The 26,233-nt window shown below is 43.6% G+C and overlaps 4 protein-coding genes and 1 long non-coding RNA gene across 6 annotated transcripts; 3 read left to right on the plus strand and 2 right to left on the minus strand.

Annotated features, from left to right (window-relative positions):
- Nucleotides 1–1,977: 1,977 nt before the first annotated feature.
- Nucleotides 1,978–6,842, plus strand: LOC130701648 (inhibin beta chain-like). Of its 2 annotated transcripts, none has more exons than XM_057523581.2 (3): nt 1,978–2,937; nt 4,665–4,936; nt 5,042–6,842. In XM_057523581.2, exons 1-3 carry the CDS (start codon nt 2,202–2,204, stop codon nt 6,023–6,025), a joined length of 1,992 nt encoding a protein of 663 aa, XP_057379564.1. In that variant the 5' UTR covers nt 1,978–2,201; the 3' UTR covers nt 6,026–6,842. The 2 variants fall into 2 exon arrangements, with proteins under 2 accessions (XP_057379564.1, XP_057379565.1); XM_057523582.2 differs by having other exon boundaries at nt 1,979–2,937; nt 5,054–6,842.
- On the minus strand, nt 3,987–15,574 carry LOC130701673 (uncharacterized). The gene is made up of 3 exons (XR_009420593.1): nt 15,545–15,574; nt 4,638–5,275; nt 3,987–4,536 (listed from the first exon to the last, which is right to left on the minus strand). It is a non-coding gene; the product is annotated as an uncharacterized LOC130701673 (long non-coding RNA).
- Nucleotides 13,225–17,883, plus strand: LOC130701651 (growth/differentiation factor 8-like). The gene is given in 5 exon segments (XM_059494262.1): nt 13,225–13,604; nt 15,339–15,700; nt 15,702–16,053; nt 16,757–17,394; nt 17,499–17,883. Coding segments are annotated over 4 exon segments (1,695 nt in total). The 5' UTR covers nt 13,225–13,604; nt 15,339–15,379; the 3' UTR covers nt 17,883.
- A 2,538-nt stretch (nt 17,884–20,421) lies between these two features.
- On the minus strand, nt 20,422–22,685 carry LOC130701666 (prostamide/prostaglandin F synthase-like). Its single transcript, XM_057523605.2, has 5 exons — nt 22,554–22,685; nt 22,083–22,287; nt 21,908–22,023; nt 21,682–21,828; nt 20,422–20,971 (listed from the first exon to the last, which is right to left on the minus strand). Exons 2-5 carry the CDS (start codon nt 22,216–22,218, stop codon nt 20,861–20,863), a joined length of 510 nt encoding a protein of 169 aa, XP_057379588.1. The 5' UTR covers nt 22,219–22,287; nt 22,554–22,685; the 3' UTR covers nt 20,422–20,860.
- Nucleotides 22,686–22,918: 233 nt separating this feature from the next.
- On the plus strand, nt 22,919–25,967 carry LOC130701646 (methylenetetrahydrofolate reductase (NADPH)-like). The gene is made up of 8 exons (XM_057523578.2): nt 22,919–23,057; nt 23,123–23,426; nt 23,494–23,732; nt 23,850–24,028; nt 24,085–24,660; nt 24,721–24,948; nt 25,013–25,186; nt 25,252–25,967. Exons 2-8 carry the CDS (start codon nt 23,185–23,187, stop codon nt 25,759–25,761), a joined length of 2,148 nt encoding a protein of 715 aa, XP_057379561.1. The 5' UTR covers nt 22,919–23,057; nt 23,123–23,184; the 3' UTR covers nt 25,762–25,967.
- Nucleotides 25,968–26,233: the final 266 nt, after the last annotated feature.

A 26,233-nucleotide genomic window follows, 5' to 3' on the forward strand; every position in this document is an offset into this window, starting at 1 on the left:
GATTTCTCTCCTGGTGGTGTCTGGCTGACTATAAGGTGCAGCGTATATACGCAGCGGGAGAGCATTTTAGATGATTTATTGCTGGCTGGCCAGAAAAAAAAAAAAAAAAAAAAAAAATAGATATAAATATAAATGTTTTATCTTTGTAGACGGGTCTGCAGACGAACGGGCGTCTAACCCCCACCCATGTCCCCATATCACTATTTGTTTGTGTCTACGTGAGTGTTTGTTGTTGCCAAAAAAAAGGACTCACTTTCGGGGTATGTGATATGGCAAATCATCAAAATCAATGCCGACCATTTCTTTTCGTCTACACCGGCTGCAAAGAACGGAGAATTGTCCGTTGTGTTTCTCCTAGACTTGTTTTTTTTTTTCTTTCAAAAAGCATTTCGTTTGCGACGATCCATTATGTAGGTGGATAGAATTCAAGTTGACCACCACTTTCTTCATTAGTTGACGCATATCTACTTGGCACTGGTCAGTCTCTGATTTCCTCTCCCTGTTTTTACCTCTATTTTATTTTTGATTGATTGATTTTTTTTATTTGGTCAATTTTTCTTTCTTTGTGTACGTAAAGCTGCTGAATCAATACTAAATATCGAACAGATTATTTCTTCTATTTCGGGGCGCCTTTTTGTTTGATTTGCACGTGTTATTGTTATTTTTGTGTGTGTTTGTTTCCGTTGCCTTTGGAAAGGAGGAAGTAGGGTCTTTATTGAGTCGTAGTGGATGGGTCCATCATCAGGGCATCTAACGTAATGACTGGCGAAGAGCATCGAATGTTTCCAAACGGAATGATGTGTATGCTCTATGCATATTACATGAGTTTTGTCGATTACATATTAAACACGCCTAAGTGAATTATCCAGTATAGGAAGATACATTTGGAAAATGTTAATGGAAGACGAAGATCTCGGATGGAAAACTGAAATTGAAAACAAAATGGGTCTTAATTCGTAGATAGGTCATAAGACGCTGGCAGACATGATGGAAAGAAATTGATGCTGGACGTTGGCTGAGAAGGAACGACGTCGGCGACGACACAATAAAGAGGACGTGAATAAAATAAAAGAAGACGATAGAGAGAGAGGGTAGTTGAAAGATCAGAGATTCCCGATTGAGAAATAAAGAGGAAGAAGGAGGAAAAAAAAAAAAAAAAACGGGCAAGAAAGGAAGAAAAGCGAGAGAGACTGAGGAAGAAGAAGAGAAGAAACGAGCTGACTGGGCGAGGTCTTTTCTGTCCTACCCTTTTCTCTTTTCTCGTTTTTATTTTTCTCTTCTTTAAAGGCTAGGCCACACTATATCGCCACAGAATTGCATATAGATGTGCTCGCCATGTACAGTCCGTCCTCTCCTAGCCTTTCTCTCTCTCTCTCTCTTTTTCCCTCCCTCTCTATAAAAAAAAAATAATGTTGTTGTTGTTGTTGTTGCCGTTGTTGTAGTAGTAGTAGTAGTAAGAATATAGTAACGGGGTCGCGCACGAGTGTATATGTGCTGGCAGTGCTGCTGGCTGGCCGCGGAGATCTGAACAAGAAGAAGAAGAAGAAGAAGAAGAAGAAGAAAATGAGAAGAAGAAGAAGAAGAAGAAGAAGAAGAAGAAGGAAAAGGAGGAGAGTCTGGGTAGAGTTACAAGAATTCGTTCAGAGCAGCAGCCACTAGCAAGTCGGTGGTGGTATAGTGGAGTGGTGGCCTTCATTGCGAGACAGTCGACTGTCTCGAAAGTTATTAGCCCAGCAGTCAACGTCCGTCTACTCTCCGTCCACCATCATCATTGTCATTCTTGCTATCTTTGCATTCATATATCAGTGTTTCTCTTATTCCCCTCGTCTTCCCCTTTCTTCTTCCTCTTCGTCATCTTTTATTTATTTTTTTTAAAGCCAAAAGTGTTGACGAACTGACGTTCCCATTTGTTTAAAGCAAATACGAAGAAAAAAAAAAAACAAACGAAAAGGGAATGGATTAGAAAGTGAAGCCAATCAATCGAGTTGGGGGTTTGGTGATTGTCGTGTGTCGAATGTTGGTCGCGTTCCACGCATTTGCGACAGAGACGGCCACAGACTATTCGTCGTCGTGCCTCCGCCTGGCTTGTCTCGGAAGAACAAGCAGACGACGACGTAAGCCGGCCGGCCGTGAAAATTCTCTTCCGGCTCTTTGCGATTCGCCCTCATCGGTCAAACGAGCAGAGCCAAAGTGAAGCGACGATGATGGTGGTTTCAGTCGAGTGGCTCACTGCTTGTCGGCCCGTCTCAACTCATCAAACAAGGACGACATTCAAAGCGGCCACAAACTCGTTGATCGTCATCAGCCTGTTGTTCTTGTTCTCCTGCTCGCCGACGATGTGCAGTTCGCAGCCATCGAGCGCTTCATCTCGTGACGTTCCAGTCAATCTGGCCAGTGTGTCCACGCATCACCGTAGTCGAGTCGCCGTGTCGTCCAGCCCTCGTTCGTCCGCCACTCTCGCGGCCAACGAGACACATGTAACGAAAACGGGCGGCAGGGCGCGCCGTCATTGCCCGTCTTGTCGATTGCCAGCCACCGTACAGCAGAAGGAGGAGGACCAACTGGACGCCGAACGACCAGCTGACGCTAAGACGGTGGCGTCGCTGGCCCACCAACAGTCCATGGCTGGCGATTTCGCCCGCCTCGAGTCGATCAAACGTCAAATCCTCATCAAGTTGGGTCTCAATTCGAAACCGAATTTATTGTCGTCCGTCATCCCGCCGAGGGATTTCATTTTGGAGACGCTTTTGCGGGCCGAAGAGTCGTCGGTCGTGACCCGTGCTCCTCACCGTCCCTCGTCGTCTTCCACTGGCAACAACAACAAGCAGCGTCATCATTTGCATCATTCGCAAGCCGATGCTGCCAGCGTGGACAACGTCATCGTCGAGGACGATTTCTACGGCAAGACGTCAGAGATCATCGCATTCGGCGAGCCAGGTGAGACTTTGTTTGCCATCTCTAGGTGTGCCGTCATGCGTCAGTCGCTATTTTGGGGGGGTTCGCTTTTCTCTTCGTTGCTTGGATTCGCTTCAAATCGCACGCCAAATATATTCACGGAGAGAACTTTGCGCGTGCACATCATTAAGCAATGAGGACCCAATGACCGCGCTATACAGACCAGATCACGATCGAGGAACGGGGCTAGCGCACACAGGCAAAACTTGGCCATGGTTATAGACGGACCCACACCAATATCGAAGAGAGGAATCTGGCTAAATGCCAATAACGATGCCGCCCATAAAACCTAACCCCCCACTCTCCACCCAAAAAAAAAAAACGGGAATTTTTCTCTTTTCTTTTTGGGTTTTTTTGTTATTCTGGTTGCTTCCCTGCTGGTTGGCTGGTGCCGGTGCTACTCCGATGCAGAAAAAGGGCATATCAAGGATTGCCGTTCTGTGTGTCTCTTTCTGGTTGGGCGCGGTGCCTGCCTGGCCTCCTTCTCTCTTTTTTTTTCCCCAGTCTCACACATTAAACACGCCTTTTTTCTTTTTTTTTTTTTTGCGTATGCTTACGTCGTACGTAGCACATTAGATCTTATTGCAATCATAACTCGCTTCTATTTTTACGCTAGAATTTCATATTTCGTGTCTTTACAGACGTGCCCAATCGACTATCAGGGCAATGGACACACGTACAAACCATCTGATTTGAAACATGTTCCATTGACTTGTCGATACGTGGACAATTGCATATGTCACTTGGCGTCGGAGCCACCAATAATTAAAAACAAAACAAAACAAAAAAAAATGAAAAACAGGCTTGGTGGTCGCTTCTCGTTTTTGTGTCTCCCCGGCTGTCTGGCCCTCTGTCTGCCGGCACACAGACACGACCAATCGAAAAAAGAAAAAGGGATGGATCAAGAGCCAAAATGAGAATGCGAGCCAAAATAAGAATGCGATCTCTTTTGCGAAAAAGAAAAAGTCCGGTTGGGTGTAACGGACTCGTTTTCAAACGGGACTCGATCAAAACACAATCAAGACCATCATGGACGTCGTCTAACTCCTTGTAGAAGCCCAACACGACCTACCTCCTCCCCGCCCTTTTACACGCCTTTTGGGCAATTCGTTTGCAGCGAAAAATGCCATTCGCGTTGTCTCGATTTTCTCTTCTTTTCTCTTCTTCTCTTTTTGAAATCGTACGCGTCGTTGATTCGATTGACGATCGCGCAACATTCGACCAGTTGGATATCCTACCGGCGTTTCACGCAGAACAAGAAAATGCGCCAGACGTATACTGTCTGATAAGCGCATTGTTGTCTGTCACTTTCTTTTTCTCGACTTTTCTCTCGCAATCGTCAAGGAGAAAAGACTGGCATCGTCTAGACTGCGGGCTAGACATGACGTGAAATCAACTGACTTTTTTTCTTTATTTTATTGATCTCTTCTTTTGATCTCTTTTCTTCTTCTTTCTTCCTTTTTGTTTTGTTTGCCAAGGATATGATTTGATCTACAGCCCAGCTCTACAGGCGATTTCAATAGAATCGCACATCATGGCCCGGTCCATAAGATTTATGCACCATTTCCACATAAAGCGCCTCTGCAAACAACAAACAAAACATTTATAGCTTTCAGTTTAAACCTTATAGCGAGCTACTATTTTTAAACACGATATAAATAGAAAAAAGAGAAACGGTTAACTGTAAAAGCGTTTCATTTCCAAAACAGGTCCGAGACTCAACGGGCAGGTGTTGGCCGAATTTTCACGAGTCCAGGAAACGGCGCCCGAGCCAAGTTTGCGAGTTAAATCGGCCACTTTATGGCTTCACGTCCAAATTAATGGCACTAGTTTAACATCGTCGTCGCATCTGCCGAAAAGTGCGAATCAACGTCACCAGCGAGGCCACCAACAGCAACGCACCAGTAGGTCACCGACGCTCTACGTCTTTCGGCTTCTTCCGTCAGATGTTCACGGCCCTCTAACCAACGCCACGAATAAGGTCACTCCCTTTCGCCACTCCCCTTTTTCTTAATATCAAATCAATTAAAAAAACAAACAAAAAGACAAAGAAAGGCTGATTATTAATAGCAAATTATTCGTGTAGCGTCTGACGCAGGATTGGAACGAGTTGTTATTGGCTTCGCAAAAGGTGACCATCCAACACAGCGGTTGGATGAAAATCAACATCACCGAGGGCGTCCAGCAGTGGTTTAGCACGTCCCCGTCGTCCATCATCAACAACAACAACAACAACAACAACAACAACAACAACAACAACAACAACAACAACAACAACAACAACAACAACAACAATAATAATAATAGCAATAACAACAAACTGCGTTTACTGGTCGACTGCTCCGGTTGCGGTTCCACCGTCCAGCCCGTTCTCTTCACCCATCGGCCAGCAGTGGCGTCTGTCCTGCCGGAAGACAACGCTCGCCAACAGGAGACGATCAACAACAAGAAGAAGAAGAAGAAGAAGAAACGGAAGAAGCGCAGGAGGCGACTGGTAGTGGACAAGGAAGAAGAAGAGGAAGAAGAGGGGGATGGCAAAAACCGGCAACAACTGGAAGACGAGGGCAAAAAGACGGAACAACTCCGGCCGTTTATCGTCATCCACACTGATTCCAGCAGTTCGCGTCGATTGAGGCGACGGACTCCGCTGGATTGTGGGCCGACGACGTCCGCCTGCTGCAAGCAGCGATTCTTCGTCAGTTTCCGCTCACTCGGATGGGACGACTGGATCATCGCGCCCAGCGGATACTACGCCAACTACTGCCGAGGTGATTGCGGTAGCGGCGCAGCCGGAAGAGCGCCCGAGTCGTTTCTCAGTTACCACTCGCACGTTCTTGACCAAGTACGCAAGCAGCTGCCTTCATTGGCCATCAGTCCGTCAAAGACTAAGAAGAAAAAGAAAATGCAATCGTCTGAACAACAACAGCAACGATTGTTTGCCAATTATTTGCAACCTTGTTGCGCACCTACCAAATTTTCAAGCATGTCACTCATTTATTTCGGCCCCGACATGAATATTATCAAAAGAGACTTGCCTAAAATGGTGGTCGATGAATGCGGCTGCCCTTAATCCTTCCATCCGCGTACAACTGGCGGGGAATTCTACATCATGTTTGGTTGTCGTACACAATTAATCACTCGATGTTTTTCATTTCATTTTCTTGCAATCGCATTGGCAGTCTGATCTTGTCTTTGATGACGGCCGATGTCTGTTTTTCTTTGTGTTTCGTTGATACCAACAGTATATATTTATTACTAGGTTACTCTTTTTGCGTAGAATTCGAGCAACACTGCCGTTGATTGATTGTGCGCCTATAACCATCCCGCCTGCTGACCAGTGGTTTTATTTGTCAATTGTGCTCCATTATTCGACTCCAAACGATACTTAACTTGCATTCCTTATTGTTGCATTAGGTTTGTACAGCCTCTACAAAATAATCTCGCCTCTTGTCATACTGATAGAACTGACTTGTGAATGATGTACGATGCATTTGTTTGCTGAGCCTCTGCTGATTGTTTCATTCCATTTCATTTGGCTGTCAATGTCTTTCCTTTTTGCACATTATAGACCGCCATTCCGTTGTTGTTTTTGTTTTAAATAGAACTGGATCGGTTTCATTAAAAGGCTTTTTTGAGCTTTGTATAGGTGCCGAAATATTGTTAATCAATGAAGAAGGAAAAAGCAATGAGCTATTAGAGTTCGATTCCACTTTTTGACTTGTCCTTACCGTGTGCCAATCGTGGTTTTACTATCAATAGATCCATGTTTTGGCTGCTGATTTATTATTGTATCTCCTCTATTCTTGTTCACTCTACTGTTCCATTATATTGCAAATGTCTTTCATTTAATCTGCAATAGAAATTAAACGAATTTTTGGCCTGTTTAATACGAGGACTCTTCACTCGATGCATGTTCGTCGACTGCAGTTTATGACTACAATGACAACATTGATCAACAGATGGCTCTGTCTTCTCAAATGGGTTTACAAAATGCCATTTGGGCCCATTTGGGCTTAGGGCAAGCCCACAGTGTGAACCTTTTCTATGAGAATTTTTCTGAAAAATCATTTTTAAGGAGGCTCTGATCCTGCATGTAGAAAAAGGATTTCAACACAAACAAGTTGCTTTAATTTTTTTTAAATTCAATAAAAGTAATGCCATCTACCGATGAGTCGTGCAATCAAGCCAAGCCAAGTCGATGTTTTCCGAAATGGCCGGTCAGCCGAAGCAGGACAGGGAGCCACGAACGATTGTACGGAATGAAAGTTAAACGTTTGCATTGTGGTCCAATGCAAAATCATCTCGTGTACGTCTATTACAAAGTGCTTTTGTTTGCTGGTTGGTGGGCAACGAACAAAAAAGGTTTAACTGATTGTTTTGTACAGGTACAGCCGTGACAAACATGTGCATGTTTCAAGATGTGGACAACCTGTTTGAGCCCACAACACTTGCTATTACATCACATGTGAAATAAAACTAAGATAAGAGGACGTGCTCTGTGTAGCAACAAAGGAGAGAGCTGTCGTTGGCGAGAAGTGAGCGAAATTCCGAATAAATGCACAAATTCGAATATCAAAATGAACTGGAATAGCCAGCACAAAAGACTCGTCCTTTTCGCGATACACATGCAGAGCTAGAAAAAGCGGTTTGGAGTTCTCTCCATTTTTCTTTTTTCCTTATAAAATGTGGTTTAATCTCGTGGATGAACGTGCAGCACACGTCTGCGTTTGCAGTTGAAACTATCGATCAAAAAGTCTGTAATGACAAAGTATGCGCATACATGTATACACATTTGGTGTGGGGGAAAAAAGGAAAAGGGCAGCCCCCCAAAAAAATGAATGATTACATCTATCAACATATAAAGATACATGTTTATACTGGTATAGCGTATATAGATATGGCAACGTATAAAAAAGGCGCGAATATATGTAAAAATTGGATTGTGGTTGCCATGTATGGCAAACATCAGGTGGGATTCCGATGAAAAGAGCGCGATATTATACGGAAAGAATGTGTACGAATGTATTTCGCTCCTTTTTCTTTGTGTACAACTACAAGGCAATCATGTCGCTGCAAAACCCCGTCCGCGTGAGGTTACAAGTGCGCGCGAAATTCCCTTCCCCACCAACTTCGATGTTGCTGTCACACCTATATATGCAAAGCAATGGAACCAGTTCTATTCGTTTTTGTTCTTTCATTTTTTTTCTGTGACAGGCTTTGTTGATTCGTTTCTTCGAGAAAGAGAGAATAATAGATATATATGTATATATAGGCTATATGATGTATTATGTGGCATGACGGATATAAAAATAGAAATTGTGCTACTGATGGCTGTCAGTGATATCACGTGGAAAATAGCACATGCTGTACACACACATGTCACACGAGTCATGCACCATTCGCTTGATCCTATAGAGAAAAAAGAGTCGCAGTTTGCGAAACCAGTTCCGATTTACATTGACACGTCTATAAATAAAGAGTGTAAAGAAGGAAAGGTGTTTTGGGTATCTTTGCTTTGTCATGTGGTCTATGTGTTTATCGCGAAAAGCCATCGACAAGTGACAGCACGTGATCTCGTTTCGCATGTTCTGCAATCTGTCATGTATATTTAGAAAACTGGATTGTCCACGTCGTTTATATTTTTAGTTATTGATTCGCTACAAAACTATACACCACATGCATCGTGTACACAGCGAGGTCATCACGAAATGTTGCCTGGGCCAGTTTTCTACATCACGTACCAACTAACGTCTTGTTGCAATCAAGGCGTTGGTCATTTTTCAAACGATGCCCCCGATTTGTCGACAGTACAACGTTCCTTTCAATATGTCATTATGTTCAGTTCGTTTGCGTCGTGTTTCTTCCATATCCAGCCAAAACAGACTTATTCAACACAATGAAACAATTTGACCACCATATTGCCAGTTGAAAGTGGGATAAATAAAAGTACCGACCGGCACGTAATTAGTGGACTGCGACACTTGTGTAAATAATGATTTTTAAACATACAGTTGCTCATTTCGACCTTTAACAGTTTTATTTTTAGTGGAATTTGGAAGATTTGGAAGAAAAAAAGACTAAACCGTGGCAAGAATCGAACCTGGGGCTTTTTCCTACACTCATTGCAGTGTATTATCTAATATGTACACTTGACTGAAACATTTGCAAAAATGCTGAGTCATTTTTGTTCGATTGCATAATCGTTTTTTTCAGTGCATGTTTAATTTTTCGGGTGACGTTGGTGATTTGCATAATATTTTTCGCCTACGACTTTGCGTACCCTGCCTCCCGCCTTGAACTTTTCTGAAAATCGTTGTCCTTGAATCTAATTTGTTGTTGGGTTTGATGTTTCACAAAGGATTCTCCAAGGAACACTATGCAAAAGTATTTTTTTCTCTTTTGTTTTCCAAGGCCAAGGCAAGACTACTTATTTGTTTTTTTGTTTTTTTCTTACCCTGCCTCTTTGTGGAGGGTCACGAAACTAAAGCAAAGGATTTCGTCACATGAATATGCACAACGAATTATAGGGATCGCACACGTGTGGAAATGTGATTAAATTTTAAGCATGTGTACATCGGATGGATAGTGAATGTTTAGTTGGTCATTTTATTATTTAAAAAAAAAATACATCTACATGACGATAACAGAAATGATGTGGCCATTATGAACGAAGAAATCAAACGAAAAGCAGGAAGTTGGTAAAGTTAACGTTGGTAAATCAACAAATAGTCGCAAAATCATTTGGGCACAACTATGTCTCAATTAATTCAATTGCATATGTACATAGAAAATGTGCATGCATAGTTTTCAAAAAGAAAAGGACGTTTGTCAACGATGCCCTTCGAGTGTCATGGCGACTGCCGGTCGGATCGCCTCTCTCCTCTTGCAACCAAAAAGGGAATCGAGTTATATGATAGATTGCAATGATGAAATGACAAGGCAGGATCTAAAAATAGCCGAATGCATAATCATTTCGACAAATGCAAATGAGGGAAAACTAAACAAACACCTCTAGAGCGTCACAGCGTGTTTCTCAACTGTGTTTAAAAATAACTGCTGTTGATGCCCGAGACAGCAAGGTTGACGACTAGACCAGTTTATTCAGCAGTTATTCATCTTTTTTTTTGTTACCTGCATATCTATCTGATTGGAACTATTTCAATTTAATGTTGGAAAGACGAAAGAAACAGAACAAGAAAAGAAATTAAAAGGAAAACTGGGAAATTCAAATATGGCGTCGCATATAATATAGGACGACAAGAAGGTGTGTGAACAGAAAGGCAGCTGGAGCTTGTCACGTGGATAATGAATTGCCATCAGAAACTAAAATAAAACGACGATGATGTCGATGCAAATAAAAACGGTCTGCTTTCTATATGCACATCTAACTGCACATGGTGTGGCAGCAACAAATCAAAAAATCAGGCTTGCATAAAGGAATGTCAAGGAACCACCTGTCGCTGACTGCGTCCCACTTTGTTTGGAGAATTTCAAGATCAACTCCAATGATTACGCTATATATACATATTTTACGCAATCGCATCAAGAACAGCCCTTGCATTCTTATATCATACGTCTATGCTAATAAACTTGTTCTTTTTTTCCGTTTTTTAATTTTACTTGGCTCTTGTTAGTCTAAATTTGGTTAACCAAATTTATCAGCTGATTGTCTGCAGTTAACTTTTGATTTTTTTTTTTTTCTTTCGGTCTTTTTTCTTTACCTATTAATGGCGTGAATTCACACCAGCAACGAAATTTGTTTGATTAAAGAGTCCTTATGTATTCACAAAGTACTTGTTATGAGGTTCGACGCTGCCATGTACACTGTTTTATTGCTTGTAGCTTTTTTCTTTTTCTTTTTTTCTAGCCCAATTACGTATATCTTTTGGGTTCATCCAACGGAGTAATTGGTCCGTCTTTCTCCTTCCCTCGCCCTGATGTGCATACATAGAGAGCTGTGTACGACCATGACACGTCCAGTATAAAAACTACAGGAAAGCAGACATAGGGGAGGATATGCGTATAGCCTTGGGGGTGCGCGTGCACAAGCCTCGCTATAACGGATGCTGTCTGTCCCTTTCGTGCCTTTTTATGCCTTTCCTGTTCTTCCTATCAATCGTAATTGGTCAGGGAGAATTGAAAGCCAACGTCACATTTAAGAGCTTTGTAACAATTTAGCAAGGCTTCCATATTATGCCTATATAAGATTTTTTTTGTTGGAACGTAACGCAATAATGTTTCGTTTCCTGGTTGGCGAAAGGCAAACGCTAGTCGAGACCGCGTAGGATATAAGAGACGAAGGCTTGCCGATCAGCTGTTTTCGACCTGTTTTCTTGTTTGAGAGTGCACACTAGCGGCCGTTGCCTATTGAAATGCGGGGTCGAAATGTTGGTTCGATTGTGTTCGGGTCGAATGCCATGCACTCGAAAAGAAACTAGACAGGATTTCCCTTGGCAACAAGACGAAGGAGGCAGCAGCAGCCATGTTGATGGTGTGTGTGCGTAGGTTCGTGGGTGACGTTGCTGGGCAAGAAATCGTGCTTCAATCATTGGCTGCCACTACAACACGATTTTACTGGTATTTCTTTTATCCCTCTTGCACCGCTCTAGCCTTTGTTGATAATTGGACGCTTTAATTTTGCGTCGTTTGTAATTGAGTTGTGTTAGTTTCGTTGCATTGCTAAAAGGATGACGTAAACGTGTCGATACGGTGTGTTTGTGTCGTGCAGCAGAGGACTATTACGAGTCTTGATGATGTACGTTCGTTTGGTTTCCATCCCTTTCTTCAAGTCTCTAACAATCAATGTTTTTCTAAAATCCGTTCATCGAATGATTGCTGTACACTTGAATTGTTAAAAGTGGGCTGCGTGGAAAGATGATGTCGTCACGTTGGTCAGATGGCACACGAGAAATCGAATAGCAAGTCAACAAAGGAAGAGAAAAGGAGAGAGAAAGACAAGGAAACTGTTGGTACGTTGCTGTAGGCCGAGCAGACTCAGGTGATGACCTTTAAACGACCCGGCAACAGCAACAACTCCCCTTGTATTTATTTATATATGTATATACAGTATAACATATAGAAAGAAAAGAAAAAAAAAAGAGAAAAAAAGATGAATCTCTTTCTTTTATAGGTTGTTAGGCGCCTCAATTCTTTTTCTTTCTTCGACGAAACGTACCTTCTCGCCATATCTTTGGGTCTCTCTTGTTTTGTTTTTTTTGTCTTCCTTTCTCTTGCCTCTTGCCTGGTCGTTGAAACGAGTAGATATCCACAAGAACAAAGACAATGAAAGACACAGTTTCCTTTTTTCTTCGAGGGAGACTACGTAAAAAGAGTGACGGCCATATGGTGCCGAGTCAAATTGTTGCCTCTTTTGATTTTTTTTTTTTTTTTTTTTTTTTTTTGTGGTATATTTATAAATCGACCTCCTGCCGAGTGGAGGAATACCTGCTGTCACACACACACACACACACACCAAACAGCAGCTACAACACCCCCTTCATTTTTTTTTTCAGGGGGTGAGTTTTGTTTAAAAGAAGAAAAAAAAAAAAAAAATAAAGAAAATTAGATGTGCAGCACTGGGGAAGATAATTTAAAAGCAGCTACACCTATGCGTATCTCGATATAAGGTGCAGAGAGACAACAATCAAAATGTAGAGATTATGATAAATAAAACGGGAAGAGAAAAATGAAGCAGGTAGGAAGACAATGATGTCCATATGAACGTATAGGCGTGCTGCTGCTGCTTTTACTTCTTGTTGCTACCAAGATCGAGCCAAACAGGAGGGGGTTAGCCTCTTTCTTTCCCTCTTGTATTTAGGTATACGTATTAAGTGGGCCTATGTGGGCTGGCTGATTGGCTAGTTGATGGGCTGGCCCGATGGAGTGGCCGATGGGGCTGGATGCAGCCACACAGCCTATTGTGTCTACACCCTCCCCTGTAGATGTCGAAGAAGAAGCCGGGACGTTCCGGCACGTCACGGCTATATAGGCTCGTTGTTGTCTGGCCCAGACAATTTAGTTGGTCTGCAAATCGGCTGGCGGACGGACGGAGAGCGCGCCACGGCGGTCAATCAACTTGTTGACTTTTCTTTTTTATTTTTATTTAGTTTTCTATTTTTTTTTTGTTGTTTCTTTCTTTCTTTCTTTTTCTCGTTTCATTTTGATTGAAGTGTGTTGCAAAGTGATCCAACATCGACATCTTATTGTTTGACTGTTTCATATTGTCTAAAAAAAAAGTTTAATTTCATAGACGTGCATGTGCGTGCCGTGTCGCCACCACCACAACAACAGAATTATCAAGTTTTGTAAACGTCCTATTTGGAAGGTGATGTGCCATCAAAGGAGACGTCAGTGACGGGTCGCAATCGACTTTTGCCCCACCCCTGCTCAACGAATCTAATCGGTCGTGATGATCAAGTAGGATTTCTTTCAAGTACTTGAACCCTTTCAACTCGATCCTACGTGTTTTTTTTTGTGTCTGCCCAGTGTGTGCATCAGCGTTCGCAGCCGTTAGCCGACGACAATGAATTGAGACTCGAAGGGGGAAAACAAGTCTGTTGTTGGCTGAACGAGGATCACGTGGCCATTGTCTTTATCCGCTGGACTGCAAGCATCGATCACGCCACTCTTCTCTCCACTGCGTTCAACAGGTAGGCCGTTTTTCAATCCTTATCCGCTCCCGTTGGCCGCATGTAAGAATAAGAAAACGAAAGGCGATATATCCTGCCAGGTGTCCGTCTTTTGACCGTTGCCCGTACGCCTTAGTAAGCCCAATTCAAATCGCGATTAGCCAATAGGATGTCTCTAATTGGTGTGCTGATGATCGCGTTGCGCACAGGTGATTGTCTTGTCATCACATCGCGTGTCTCTTTCTCTGGTTGCACTTTGCTTGTCGGATTGCAGCTGGCCTCGTCCCACTAGGCAAAAAACAAAACAAAAGGGAAAACGTGCAGTGTAGGAGCACTGAACGTCGGGCATATGTCCAGTACAAATATTTGCTGACAAAAGACCAGGGCAAAAGGAGCCAGCCACGTGTACACACGACCGAATGATGTTATCGTCGAGTGCCTTTTTTCATTTCCTCTTTGCCATCGTTTGTGTTGCGAACGAAATCTTGTTGCCGAGCCATTGGCCTATTCATTGGCTGATTGTTGCGTGACGTTTGCATTTCTGTGGCTGAAAAAAAAAAAAAAAAATGGAAAGAGAAATAGGATGCATTTGCGTAGACGAGGAGCCCTAGTGTCGTGTGACATTCTGAAATGTTCCATCGTTTTGGGCCGTAGACAAGGTCCTTCTCGCTTATCTTATCTTTTTTGGAAGGCCAACGCTATCCGATACAAAATCAACATACGGTACAAGTATATGTTTAGGCCGTCGCCCTTTGTTGAATCTCCCTGTTTGTGTGCATACGTGATGAGAAAGGCAAGCACAAAACATCGACTTTGATTGAAAATAAAATTAGCAAACAAAGACATTTTTTAAAACAACAGGTGCACTAGGCGAACACACCCCGTTGGGACAGATTATTGCAAGCGGGTCCATAGTCCGGCTACGCCATTAACACACGCATTGTGCCTCTCACTCTTGTGTCTGTGTGTGTGTGTGTGTGTCTGTGTGTGTGTGTGGAGAGTTTACGTGATGCTGCCGCTACTGCTCGCTAGTGCCAGTGGTGTATATAAACGACAGCGAGAAACGGACCGTCGGCCAGTCCAGTCTAGAATCGGTCGAGTTGCAGACGAGTTCCCTTTCCCCCCCTTCCCATTTTTTTTGCCCAGCTTCCATTTTCTCTCCCCGTCATTCTCCTATTTCTCTCTCTCTCTCTCTCTCTTCTCCGTCGCTCTAATCTTTTGCCAACATTAGCCATTTCGTTTTCTTCGATTCCCCACATAAACGAAGACACAAACAAAACGATATACATATCGAGAGGTGGACAAAAATAACCGAATCAGAGTGTTGCCGTCCTATTTGCCGGCCTGCCTTCTCTATACAGAACATGCAAAAGTGAATAGTTTTTTTTTGTTTTATTTTTTTTTTTCGATTTGGTTGCCCGCCCGTCGTCCGCTCTACAAACGTCAGTCGATTGCGTTCAACCTACTTGAGAAGGAGCGCATTCAGTCTGCGTCCTCGTCTAACTTTAAAAAGAAGAATATTATTTATTTCTTGTGGGTGTGGACTTGCTCGAAAAACGCGTCATCACATCCGTCCGTCTGGCCGCGCGGATCTGGCCATTCTCTAAACGTTTCATATCCTGGCCGCAGTCGTCTCTCGGCTTGCCTCGCTCTCTCCTTTCTCAGCCGAGAGCGTCTCTTTCTCGATAACCGATTGGGTGCCAAGACGTCCATCCAACAACAGAGAAAAAAAACAATTGCTCTTTTTCGTTGCAGAATCACGAAAAATAAAAGACGACACACACCAAGAAAGAAGAATGGCTGGCCAACGACGACAGTTCGTGTTGCCATTGCTGGTGTGGCACGTCGTGTTGATGGCCGTTTGCTGGCCGCAACCAGCGGCAGGTGGATCAGCGCACGTCAAGAGCAGCGACGGAGGCAAATGGACGCACGCTCACCGGCACCACCATCGCGTCAACGACCCCTACAACAACAACAACAACAACAACAGCAATCAAGATTACGTGCAAGACATGGCGTCTGAAGATAATCTGATCGACTACGAGACGGACGAGAACGCGGAGACGAGCAACAACGACGTCAACGTGTCGGACGCTTCGCCGTTGATGGGCGTCTTGGCCGTCGCCGGGCTCCTACATCCCGTCCAACTGCTCGTCGTGCGTCCGCCGCGAGGAGCTGCGCCGCCGCAACCTGGAAGTCATCAAGGACCAGATCCTCAGCAAGTTGGGCATGCAGCGGGCGCCGAACATGACGGGCCGTCTGCCGCCGCGCATCCCGCCGCTCGACCACCTCCTCGACCTCTACGGGATGCAAGGGGACGCTCCGCCCGGACGACACTCTGCTGGCCATCATCACGCGCATCATCAGCACCAGCAGAGCGATCAAGCCTTTCAAACGGGACCCGTGTACGACGAAGAAGACGATGATTTTCACGCCAGGACTGAAAAGGTCATCGCCTTCTCGCAACTCTGTAAGTTCGTTTTCAATACTTTCTTCTTCTTTTTTTTTTTTTTTTTTTTTTCCTTATAATATTAGTCGATGCGATTATTTGCCCAGCCAATCGATGGACGTTTGACCCGTCTTGGCCAGTCGCCAGTCTCTACAACAACGGCCGTATTGTGTTGGCTTTGCGCGTAGGATGTTTAAACGTTGATTCACTCGTCTAACCGTTAATAATTCCAATCAATCAAAATGGCCATTCCCCCCCTTTTTTTTTTAAAGACAAAATATTGTCGTTTTGAAATTTCAATTGCCCCCTATTTATATGAATGAAAAGAAATGAGATTTAAAAGCGCTTATCTATGTTTGCTTGTTTGTTTTTTTTTTGCGTCGGCGGCGGCGGCCGAAAGCGATGTGTTATCTAATAGTCTGGCCATTGCCAGTGTGTGTCTGTGTGAATAAGAGACGGTAGCCCAGTGATGGGACGATGGATGATGAGGAAATGGCCAATCGACTTTGAAAAAAAAAAAGAAAAGAAACTAGCCAACTTTCGGTAGACTTACGCATGGACATTTGAAAGCCAATCGACTGGGCCAATCTAACGTCTTTTTAATGGCCAGTCGAGAATAGCCAATTTCCAAGAACAAATTTAATATGCCCTTCTAGTTGGTACTTGTATTGCACATTACGTCAAAAGGCAATCATTAAATGTGTGCTTTGAAAACGACGGGCAGTGCCGCACGTGAGGCAGGCGCTGAAACGGACCGAATCGACCACCACCAAAGGCATGGAATCGATTTACTTTAAATTCTCGGACAAGGTGACGCGCAGCAGCAAGGTCGACAAAGCCAATCTCTGGCTCTACATTCAAAATCAGCAGCCACCGGCGTCGTCGTCGGCCAGTCACGGCCATCAGCGCCACCACCACCATCATCACCAACAGGCGCAAGTGATCAGCAAATCGGCCAACGCCAACGCCAGCACAGTTTGGATTAACATCTACAAAGTGGTGCGAGTGCCCGAAGGCGAATCGCCCGTCTTGAGCCCGGTGCGGATGACGCGAGTGGCTTTGCCTCCCATCCTGGAACTGGTGGACAAGGTGCCGGCCGGCAAGCAGCACAGTCAGACGCAGAGCGGCGGTTGGGTGTCGTTCGAGGTGCGCAAAGTTGTGGCCGAATGGTTCCGATGGCCCGAAGAAAACCTCGGACTGGTCGTTCACGCCGTCAACGGCGACCAGCACGCGCCGCCGCCCACTTTCGGCGCCAGCGCAGCAGCGCCACCACCTGCCACCACCACCACGCCGGCCAGCAGCAGCGCAAGTAAATCGGTTCCGTTTATCGTCAACGATCACGTCAGCGCCGACGGAGCATTGGTATACGATTGTCCTCTCTTTTTTGCACGTTTTGCAATATCAAAATTTGAATGTGTTTTTTTTTTTTTTTTTTTTTTTTTTTTTTGATTTTATAATGGGTATAGGTGCCGTTCGTGGAAGTGGTGACGACCGACGGACGGAAGCACCGAACGAAGCGGACAATCGGCCTCAACTGCGACGAGACGTCGTCGGAGACGCGCTGCTGCCGCTACCCGCTGACGGTCGACTTTGTCGAGTTCGGTTGGGACTGGATCATCGCGCCCAAAAAGTACGAGGCCAATTACTGCTCCGGCGAGTGCCCCTACGTCTTCCTTCAGAAATACCCGCACACGCACATCGTCCAGCAGGCCAACCCGGCAGGAACGGCCGGCCCCTGCTGCGCCCCGCGCAAAATGTCGCCCATTTCCATGCTCTACTTTGACAACGAGTTCAACATCATCCACGGAAACTTGCCCGGCATGGTCGTCGACCGCTGCGGATGCTCCTAAACTTTCTTCTTCCATTTTTTTTTTTTTTTTTTTTTTTTTTTTGGTTTTTAATATTAGCGTTGTCTTGTTTCTTACGTGTGTACATAGCAACCGAACCTGTTTTTTTTTTTGTTTGTTTTTTTCGACGGTCGGTAGACCCGTTAAACTTTCTTTTTTTTTTTTTTTCATAAAGTAAAACAAAAACACAAAAAAAAACAAAACAAAAGAACATTGTTTTTTGTGTGTCGCCAAAGTCGTCGACACACACACACCTCCTCCCTAAAAACAAAAAAAAAAAAATGAATAATTTCTATTTTGGGTGTTTTGTTTTTGAAACTGGTTTTGTGCTTTCTGTTGTGTCGTTGGACACGTCAGTTGATGGATGTAAAGCATTTTTTTTTTTTGTTTTCGTTTTTGGGGGAGGGAAAGAAAAAAAAAAGAGAAACCAGTTGCTGCGACACAAGGATGAAGAGAGCCGGCCCAGCGAAACGGTGTTTTTTCTTCAACAACCTATAAGGCAATGGACAAGGATGACTCGCGAGGTGGCGGGCAATTGGTTGAACGAAGACGGAACGCCGAGAATGAAAACTAAAGGCCGAGAGGAATAACCTTTCAATCTTGGGTTGTGTGTGTATGCCCAATTGGCCAGCAGCTCCAGGCAAGGACGTCTACATCCTTTTTGTCTTGCTCTTCTTTCTTCTTCTTCTTTGCCCGGCCGAAAAATCCAGTTGGGCGCGCCGCCTTCACCTACAACACCAATCCCCAATTCTGCTTACGTAATCTGGCGTGAGTCGCTTCACTAATGTCGCAAATTATTATTTTTTTTTTTTGACTTTGTCTCTCTCTCTCTCTCCCTCTCCTTTAAAAGAGAAGCAGCCACTTGCTCTTGGCCTAGAAAATAGTTGACCCGTGCAGTTTCTCTTTTTGATGATATGTTGTACGTTGTTTCCCTAAAAAAAATTGATTTGCGTCTGCTGTTCGTTTCCGGGTTGCCATAATGCGGATGTGATAACAAGACTGTGACATGTTCATCTATGATGTAACTGAAAAAAAAAAAAAAAAAAAATCTAAAAAAAAAAGAAAAAAAAAAAAAAAAGAGTTTGAGAAGGCACAAGAACAGGAAAGAGAGAAAAGCCAAGTTTGTATCGTGTCGTGTGCGTGCGTCAGCTGGGCGTCTCCGTGGAATGACGTCATCAGCGCTACTCGTCGTTGCGAAAGAGATGACCAATCGATAATGCACTTGTCGTAATCGAAAAAAAAAAGAGAGGCGCGCCTTGTTTGAACTGCATTGTGATACCCAGTTATTGATTGATACGTCATTTGTCATCATTGATCATCCCAATCGTTTCTTTGTTTTCCTTCTCTTTGCATTCACCATTATTATAAATAGATTATTTGCCTTTTTCGTAACACTTGTTTTGATCAAAACTTTCAAATGACCCAAATGTCTCTTTTTCTCTCGTTCAATATCGGTGCACGTTTTGTTTCGTCTCAGACGCGCCACTCAATTTGCGACGACGCGCCCCACGTCCATGAAACGTGTCACTGAGCTACTTGTCTGCTTCGTTCCCTATGTGTGCCAATGCCATTGAAATTGCCAATTTTCTGTTGCCGACTGACGAGCAAAAAAAAAAAAAAAAAAAATGAAAGTAGATTGCAGAAAAAAAAAAAAGAAATGTTTCTCTGTGCATTTATTGACTTTGTCAACCCACTTGATCGCCGTCATTTCGGGCGGGAAATTGAAACGTAACGAACGAAAAAGGGGCAAATATATTTAGTATTTGAAACTATTTCACTTGTCGTTGCAATGCCCTTGCAAGATGAACATCGTTGGCTGCACCCCAGTAAGATGAGATGGATAACAATAAAAGGACAAGTGCAACTCACCTTTGCGAAACGCGCAGTGGACTTGTGCAAATCCTTTTGGCTGCTTGCCTCTCGAACGTGCGCGTCAGTGAAGAAGCATTGCAAAAGGGTTGGCACGACGTGACCCCCAAAAACCCAACAATGTCGAAACAAAGTCAAGGGTAGGAAACGATTAGTCGAAAAAGAAAAGGGAAGATGAAAAAGTGGGGACACGTCACAGAGTATGGGAACGTGATGTGGCTGGAATTCCATCCAACGGCAAGGTCGGTCATGTAACTCATCCAACGCCAGCCAACTCCGCATCTTCCGAAGAAAGCGCACTCGGCAAGGTCGTCCGTCCAACTTTGAGTTTGGCTCCCTTCTCGCTCTTGGCACCGTCGTCAACACTCGCCTCCATTTATGGATGTTCTAATAATAATGGAGGCACACACAAATCAATTGTTTCCAACAACTACACCATCACGAATGTTGCTCAACAAGATTTCACCTTTGCCTCCTTTGCATCGACCAACTGTGTTTTTCCTAGGAAAAACAAACCTACTTTTATGTTGACGATGCGAATGGCACCAGTTGTCCCATCCAATTCAAATCAAGATGATTCATCATCTCTATCGGTCACATCAGTGGGTGTAGTCAATTCACGACAACTTGGCCCACCTGTTTTATTAATAGAAAATCACGACACGAAACGGGCTTTTGTATAGCCATTTATTGGAAAGAAAAACAGCTGGACGCGCCAAAGACGAGCGCAAGATTTGGGCAAACGTTTCAGGTCAGAATATCAACAAGTTGTGTTCACGGAATCGCACACACAAATCACGTTGACTCTACATTTCAACCTCCCGTCCAGTGCACAGCACTTTTTCAGACTTGAAAATAAAAGAGGTGTCATCAAGACCATCACGAATCACAAATAGACAAGTCGATGCTTTTCGTCCATCATTTTTAGGTAAGGAAACAAAAGTCAAAAACAAAACATGCAAAATACCGACGATACATGTCGGAGAATATTTTGGGGTGGACAGAAAACAAAAAAAAAAAAAAGGTCAAGGCTCAAAGAACAGCCGCGATATTACAAAAAAAAACAACAACATAAAGTTGAATAGACTTTTCCGTTTCAATGTGGGTCAGTCTTATTCAGAAGCCGGTGATTTTGGTTTCACGCTACAAACATCTCCGTCCCCGCATGTCGCAGTAGAAGAAGCAGAGGCTTGTTCACTACCAGCAGCGCTCAAATTCAAGGCCTGTCGTCAACACAATACACAAACAGTTTGTTATTTAACAATCCATTCAAAGCTAAGCATATTCGATCTCAACATATTCAGACACAACCCGGAGGAGCCTAGCGTTCCCAAAAACATCCGATAAGCCCCGACCGGTCTCATCCCATCATCACGAGGCAATCAAAAACGCGCCAGACATTCGACTCGTATCCTATTCGCTTTTAATAAACGAGAGCACTCGACCTAGTCAATGAGTTCACGACACAAGGACGGGCATTCCTTTGCAAAGAGTAATGTAATACGCCCAGACTAGACTCGGGTCGGCCGACAACATTAATAGTCGTGTGATTTCAAAGAGATTCTAGACCCACCATATATCCTAGCGTTAAGATGATGCTACTGTTTTCTATTTTCTTGACACTCTATTCTACTTTTAATTAGTTACTTTCCATAGTTTCACTCTTCTGTCAACGTATTGGATTGCATGGATCCGTGTCCACAGCAGAAGGTTGTTCACCGATTCATTTCGCCGTTTCTCTTCTACAGCTCAGATTAATTGATTAGTCAATAACATATCCAGTTTTTTTTTGCAACGGCCAGACAACTTGGAATTTCAAACCCATTTTCCCCTCTAAACTTAAAAAGACGATCCTTTTGGAACGCCACACTCAGCGCCACCTTGGTTCCCTTCTCGTCACTATTACCTGACAGCAAGACAGACAAAATCGAACCTTGAGGATGTCTTCGTTGGCGGCGTGATCGGCAGGATTCTCTTGAACGAAAGAATAAAGTACTTTTCCTCCTTTGCCCACGACTAATAGACCTCCGTTTTGGTAACCGTCCCCGCGTAGATCTCCCCCTACTCCTCTCTCCTTGCCCTGCAAACAAAAACGAAAATAAAGGTTAAGACTCATGGAAAACACTATGGACAAGGTAGAGGTTTGAATGAAAATTTACCAAGGCTGCTTGGCTGCGTGCAATTCGACTCAACAAAAGACCAGGTAAGCTCCAAATGGAAAAACGTTTGTATCCCAAGTCATTGAATGACTTCTTTTTTTCATCTATGTACAACTCTGTAAGAAGAAGCAACCATTAAACCATCAACCCATTAATAACACAATTATTGATTTACCTCCAGCCCAAAATTTCTTTTCCACAAATTCTTCCACTCCCAACTCTTCAAGTCCGATACCGACCAGACGGACATTCTCTCGGCTGAGGCGAGGACTGAGTAGACTCAATTCCTGCGCTGCCAGCCGACAGAACATTCACCCAAATCGTCGCATGAAGAAGATGACACTTGTTTGCTCTTGCCATAATGATCCCAAGGTCACTTGCTACAATTTCAAATAAAGAAACAAATGAAACTGTTAGGTTTTGCTTCGTTTTGCATTTGATGTAAAATTTGAGTAAACAACACCATAATTTAAATCTAAATTTTATTTATTCTATTAGTTTGTCTGATGTTTTCGACACACAATTACTTGGCTCTGTAATGGACAGATAGCTATCAGCTAATAAAAGACTTAGTCTATTAGTACAAGTACCTGCATGTAAGACTAAATAAATGGGCAAAACAAATACAACTACTTGTTGTTTTTACCTGTTTAGTTGGCCACTTGGTTACTAGATTGACAGCGATTTTCGCCACGTCCATTGTTTGACTCTTCTTGGACATGGTAGGAAAAAGAATAAAGAATTGTTAGAGCCTATTCAAGAATATAATCTCAAGTTATTCCCTTCACCTTTAAGCTTACCGATTATGACTACCGTTTTCTATCTTATCTTCACTTGCTTTATTGTTTTCAACGTTCGGATTACGTAATGTCGTCTGCTTCACCGAGAATAGCAAGTTGATAGCCAAATTTCATAAAAAAAGAAATTTGCATTTTTAAGTTATGACTTCATTAATTTGGCGAACTATTCTAAAATATTGTTTTAAAAAATAATGATTAGTTTCCTATTTCTAGAATTTTCCGAATTGTGTTTACAATAACGGCCGTCAGATGCCGTTGGGATTTGTTTTTTAGTAGGGGCCAGTGACAATAAAACCCTGGTGTCCATGCTTGTTTCTTTCTACTCGATTGCCGTCCTCTTCAGCGAGAAGGTCAGTTGTGTGCATTGATGATAAACGACGAATTCGTTCGTCACGTTCAGCTTTTTTGTCTCTAGTTTGTCAACAACAGGTGGGTCGGAGCAGGGGGTGAGGAAAGATCCAGAAGAACTTTAAGGAAATGAGGCCGAAACTCGATTATAATTCGGACGGTGGTCTGTGCAGCAGTTCTGCAAGTGTTTCCGGCGAAGACACTCCCAATCGCGATGAGCGGTCTCAAAGCCCGACGGATTTTGATTATAGTTCTGGTAACTCTACTCTGGCAGATAAGATTCGCTCGCGAGTTGAAAGTGGCGAAAAATTTTTCTCCCTCGAATTCTTCCCACCCAGAACCAAAGAGGGTGCTGTCAATCTATTAGCAAGGTGTGTCCAGTTGGTTGAACTCCATTTAGAAAGACAAACGTAATCACAACATAATTTGTTTCAAAAGATTCGAAAGGCTGAGGTTAGCTTGCCCTTTGTTTTGCGATGTCACGTGGCATCCGGCAGGAAATCCTGGTGGAGATACAGAGACATCGTCGATGACGATCGCCAGTGCGGCGCTTAATTATTGCGGTCTCGAGACAATGTTGCATTTGACGTGCTGCAATCTCAGTCGCGAGGACGTAATCAAACATCTCAACAGGGCGAGAGAAATGGGCATCAGGAATATTCTAGCCCTTAGGGGAGGTAATGTTCTTTGTCTCTAGTTTAGTGGTACATTCTGACGCAAGATGGCGTTGGATGTTCCTCCAAAAGCCTAAATTTTTGTAGTTAATTTTATTTAAACACATCATGATTATGCAGATCCCCCGATCGGTCAAGATTGGCATCCACCGGAAAATGGATTAAAATATGCAGTTGATCTTGTCCGGTTGATTCGTGATCTCTTTGGCGACGATTTCAGCATTTGCGTGGCTGGATATCCCACTGGTCATCCTGATGCTACTTCCTACGAAGCCGATTTACTACACTTGAAAGAGAAGGTATTATGGTCTCGATTTTTTTTTTGTCCTTCCTTATTCATTATTTTAAATAATAGGTGGATGCAGGGGCTGATTTCATCATCACTCAGTTATTCTTCCGCGCCGAAACGTTCGTCAAATTTGTGAGTGACTGCAGAGCATTGGGTATCAACGTGCCCATCATTCCTGGAGTGATGCCTATCCAGTCGTACGATTCTCTCCGCCAAATAGCTAAACTTTCTAAATTGGAAGTGCCTGAAGAAATCATAAACATTGTAGCGCCCCTCAAAGACAATGACGAAGCCATCCGAAATTATGGCGTCCAGCAGGCCGTCACTCTCATTCGTGAATTGTTTAATGCCGGTGTAGCGCCCGGCGTTCATTTCTACACGCTCAACAGAGAAGTGGCTACGACAGCTATTTTGAAGCAACTGGGTCTATGGGTCACCGAACCGAGACGGCCTTTACCTTGGCGTAGGGCTGCCAACGCCAAACGAAGCACAGAGACGGTCCGTCCCATCTTTTGGTCGTCGAGGCCTAAGGCCTACATTTACCGGACTCGTCATTGGGATGAATTTCCTAACGGACGTTGGGGCAAATCCGATTCGCCCGCATTCGGAGAGCTCAAAGATTATTATCTGTTTTACTTGAAGGTATTTCTGATGTTGATTTTTTGCTATTTTCAATTTTAATTTCCCATCAAAAATCAATAGAGTAAGAGCTCCAAAAATGATCTGCTGCGCATGTGGGGAGAGGAATTATGTTCCGAACAAGATGTTTGGGATGTTTTTCATTGCTACCTGTCGGGACAGCCCAACAAATGTGGCGTCAAAATTACGAAAATCGCCTGGAACGATGAAGAGCTGAGCTCAGAGACATCACTTCTTCAAGAGAAATTATCTGAATTCAACAAAAAGGGAGTGTTGACTATCAATTCTCAGGTTTGACTGACTTTGTTGTACATTGTCATCAGCTTTTATTAACACTACATTTTCTTTAAATTAGCCAAATGTGAATGGAGCTCTGAGTGATGATCCAGTCGTCGGATGGGGACCCAGAGGCGGTTATGTTTATCAAAAAGCTTATCTCGAATTTTTCACGGGCCAAGCCAATGTTCAGGCTCTTTTAAAAGTATTGCCCAGTTTTCCTAGGGTCAATTTCCACATCATCAACAGCAACGTATATTTACTTAATCCCTACATTAACTCTTGGTATTCTAAATTAAGATATTTTCATTTCATCAGGGCACGGCGGATTACACCAACTGCCACAGACACAGGCCAGTTGCTGTGACTTGGGGCGTTTTCCCCGGACGTGAAGTCCTTCAGCCGACCGTCGTCGACCCCGTCTCGTTCAAAGTGTGGAAAGACGAAGCCTTTGCTCTATGGGGTGAACAGTGGGGCAAACTCTACCCGGAAAAGTCGACGTCCAGGGACGTGTTGACACGAATCTCGGAGACGTACTACCTCGTCAACCTGGTGGACAACGACTTTCCTCGAGAGAGTTGTCTTTGGGACCTTCTCAACGCCATGTTTGCCCAGCGCGAGTTGGACAGCATGAGCGATTTTATCCAGCAAGACTCTGACGTCCACCTGGACGATGTCGCCCACTACGAAAATGGTCTGAGATTGACGAGACGCCAAGATTCACGAGGCGATGGGAGCTACACTCATTACACGATGGAAGAACTGGTGGAAGCTGCACATCGTCAAGAAATGCATGATGAAATTGTGACGGGCGAAGGAAACGAGTGACATATTTTTTTAACTTTTCTCTACAAGAATCTTTTCTGGGAGGACAACAATAGTTAGGAATTCTATTTTGAAATGATTTTGAATCTTTATTTTGTGCGTCCTTATTTTTAAACGATGCCATAAAAAGAAATTTAGGAGTTGTGGCATTACATTGAAGGATGGGTGCATTTAATTTAAAAAAAGGATAATAGAAAAATGCAACACTGTATGGCCTTGATCTCTTTCGTTTTTTTACCATCACAAAAGCTACTGTCAATTTACCGGGCTTTTTTCAGCCCCCTCCTCAAGCATATGTAAAAAAAACAAACAAACAAGTCAGTTCCATCCCCTCAAATTTAAATGAGATGTGCTACCACTTTCGAGACGTTTTTCTTTTGTTTCAAAGGGAGGGAATATCTATTTGCACGATTTGGAAAGGACCAATTAGCATCAACTTGGGACGATAGGGAAGAGAAGATGAGAAACGTGATCG

Source organism: Daphnia carinata, chromosome 2 (assembly GCF_022539665.2).
Source record: "Daphnia carinata strain CSIRO-1 chromosome 2, CSIRO_AGI_Dcar_HiC_V3, whole genome shotgun sequence".
Lineage (NCBI taxonomy): Eukaryota > Metazoa > Arthropoda > Branchiopoda > Diplostraca > Daphniidae > Daphnia > Daphnia carinata.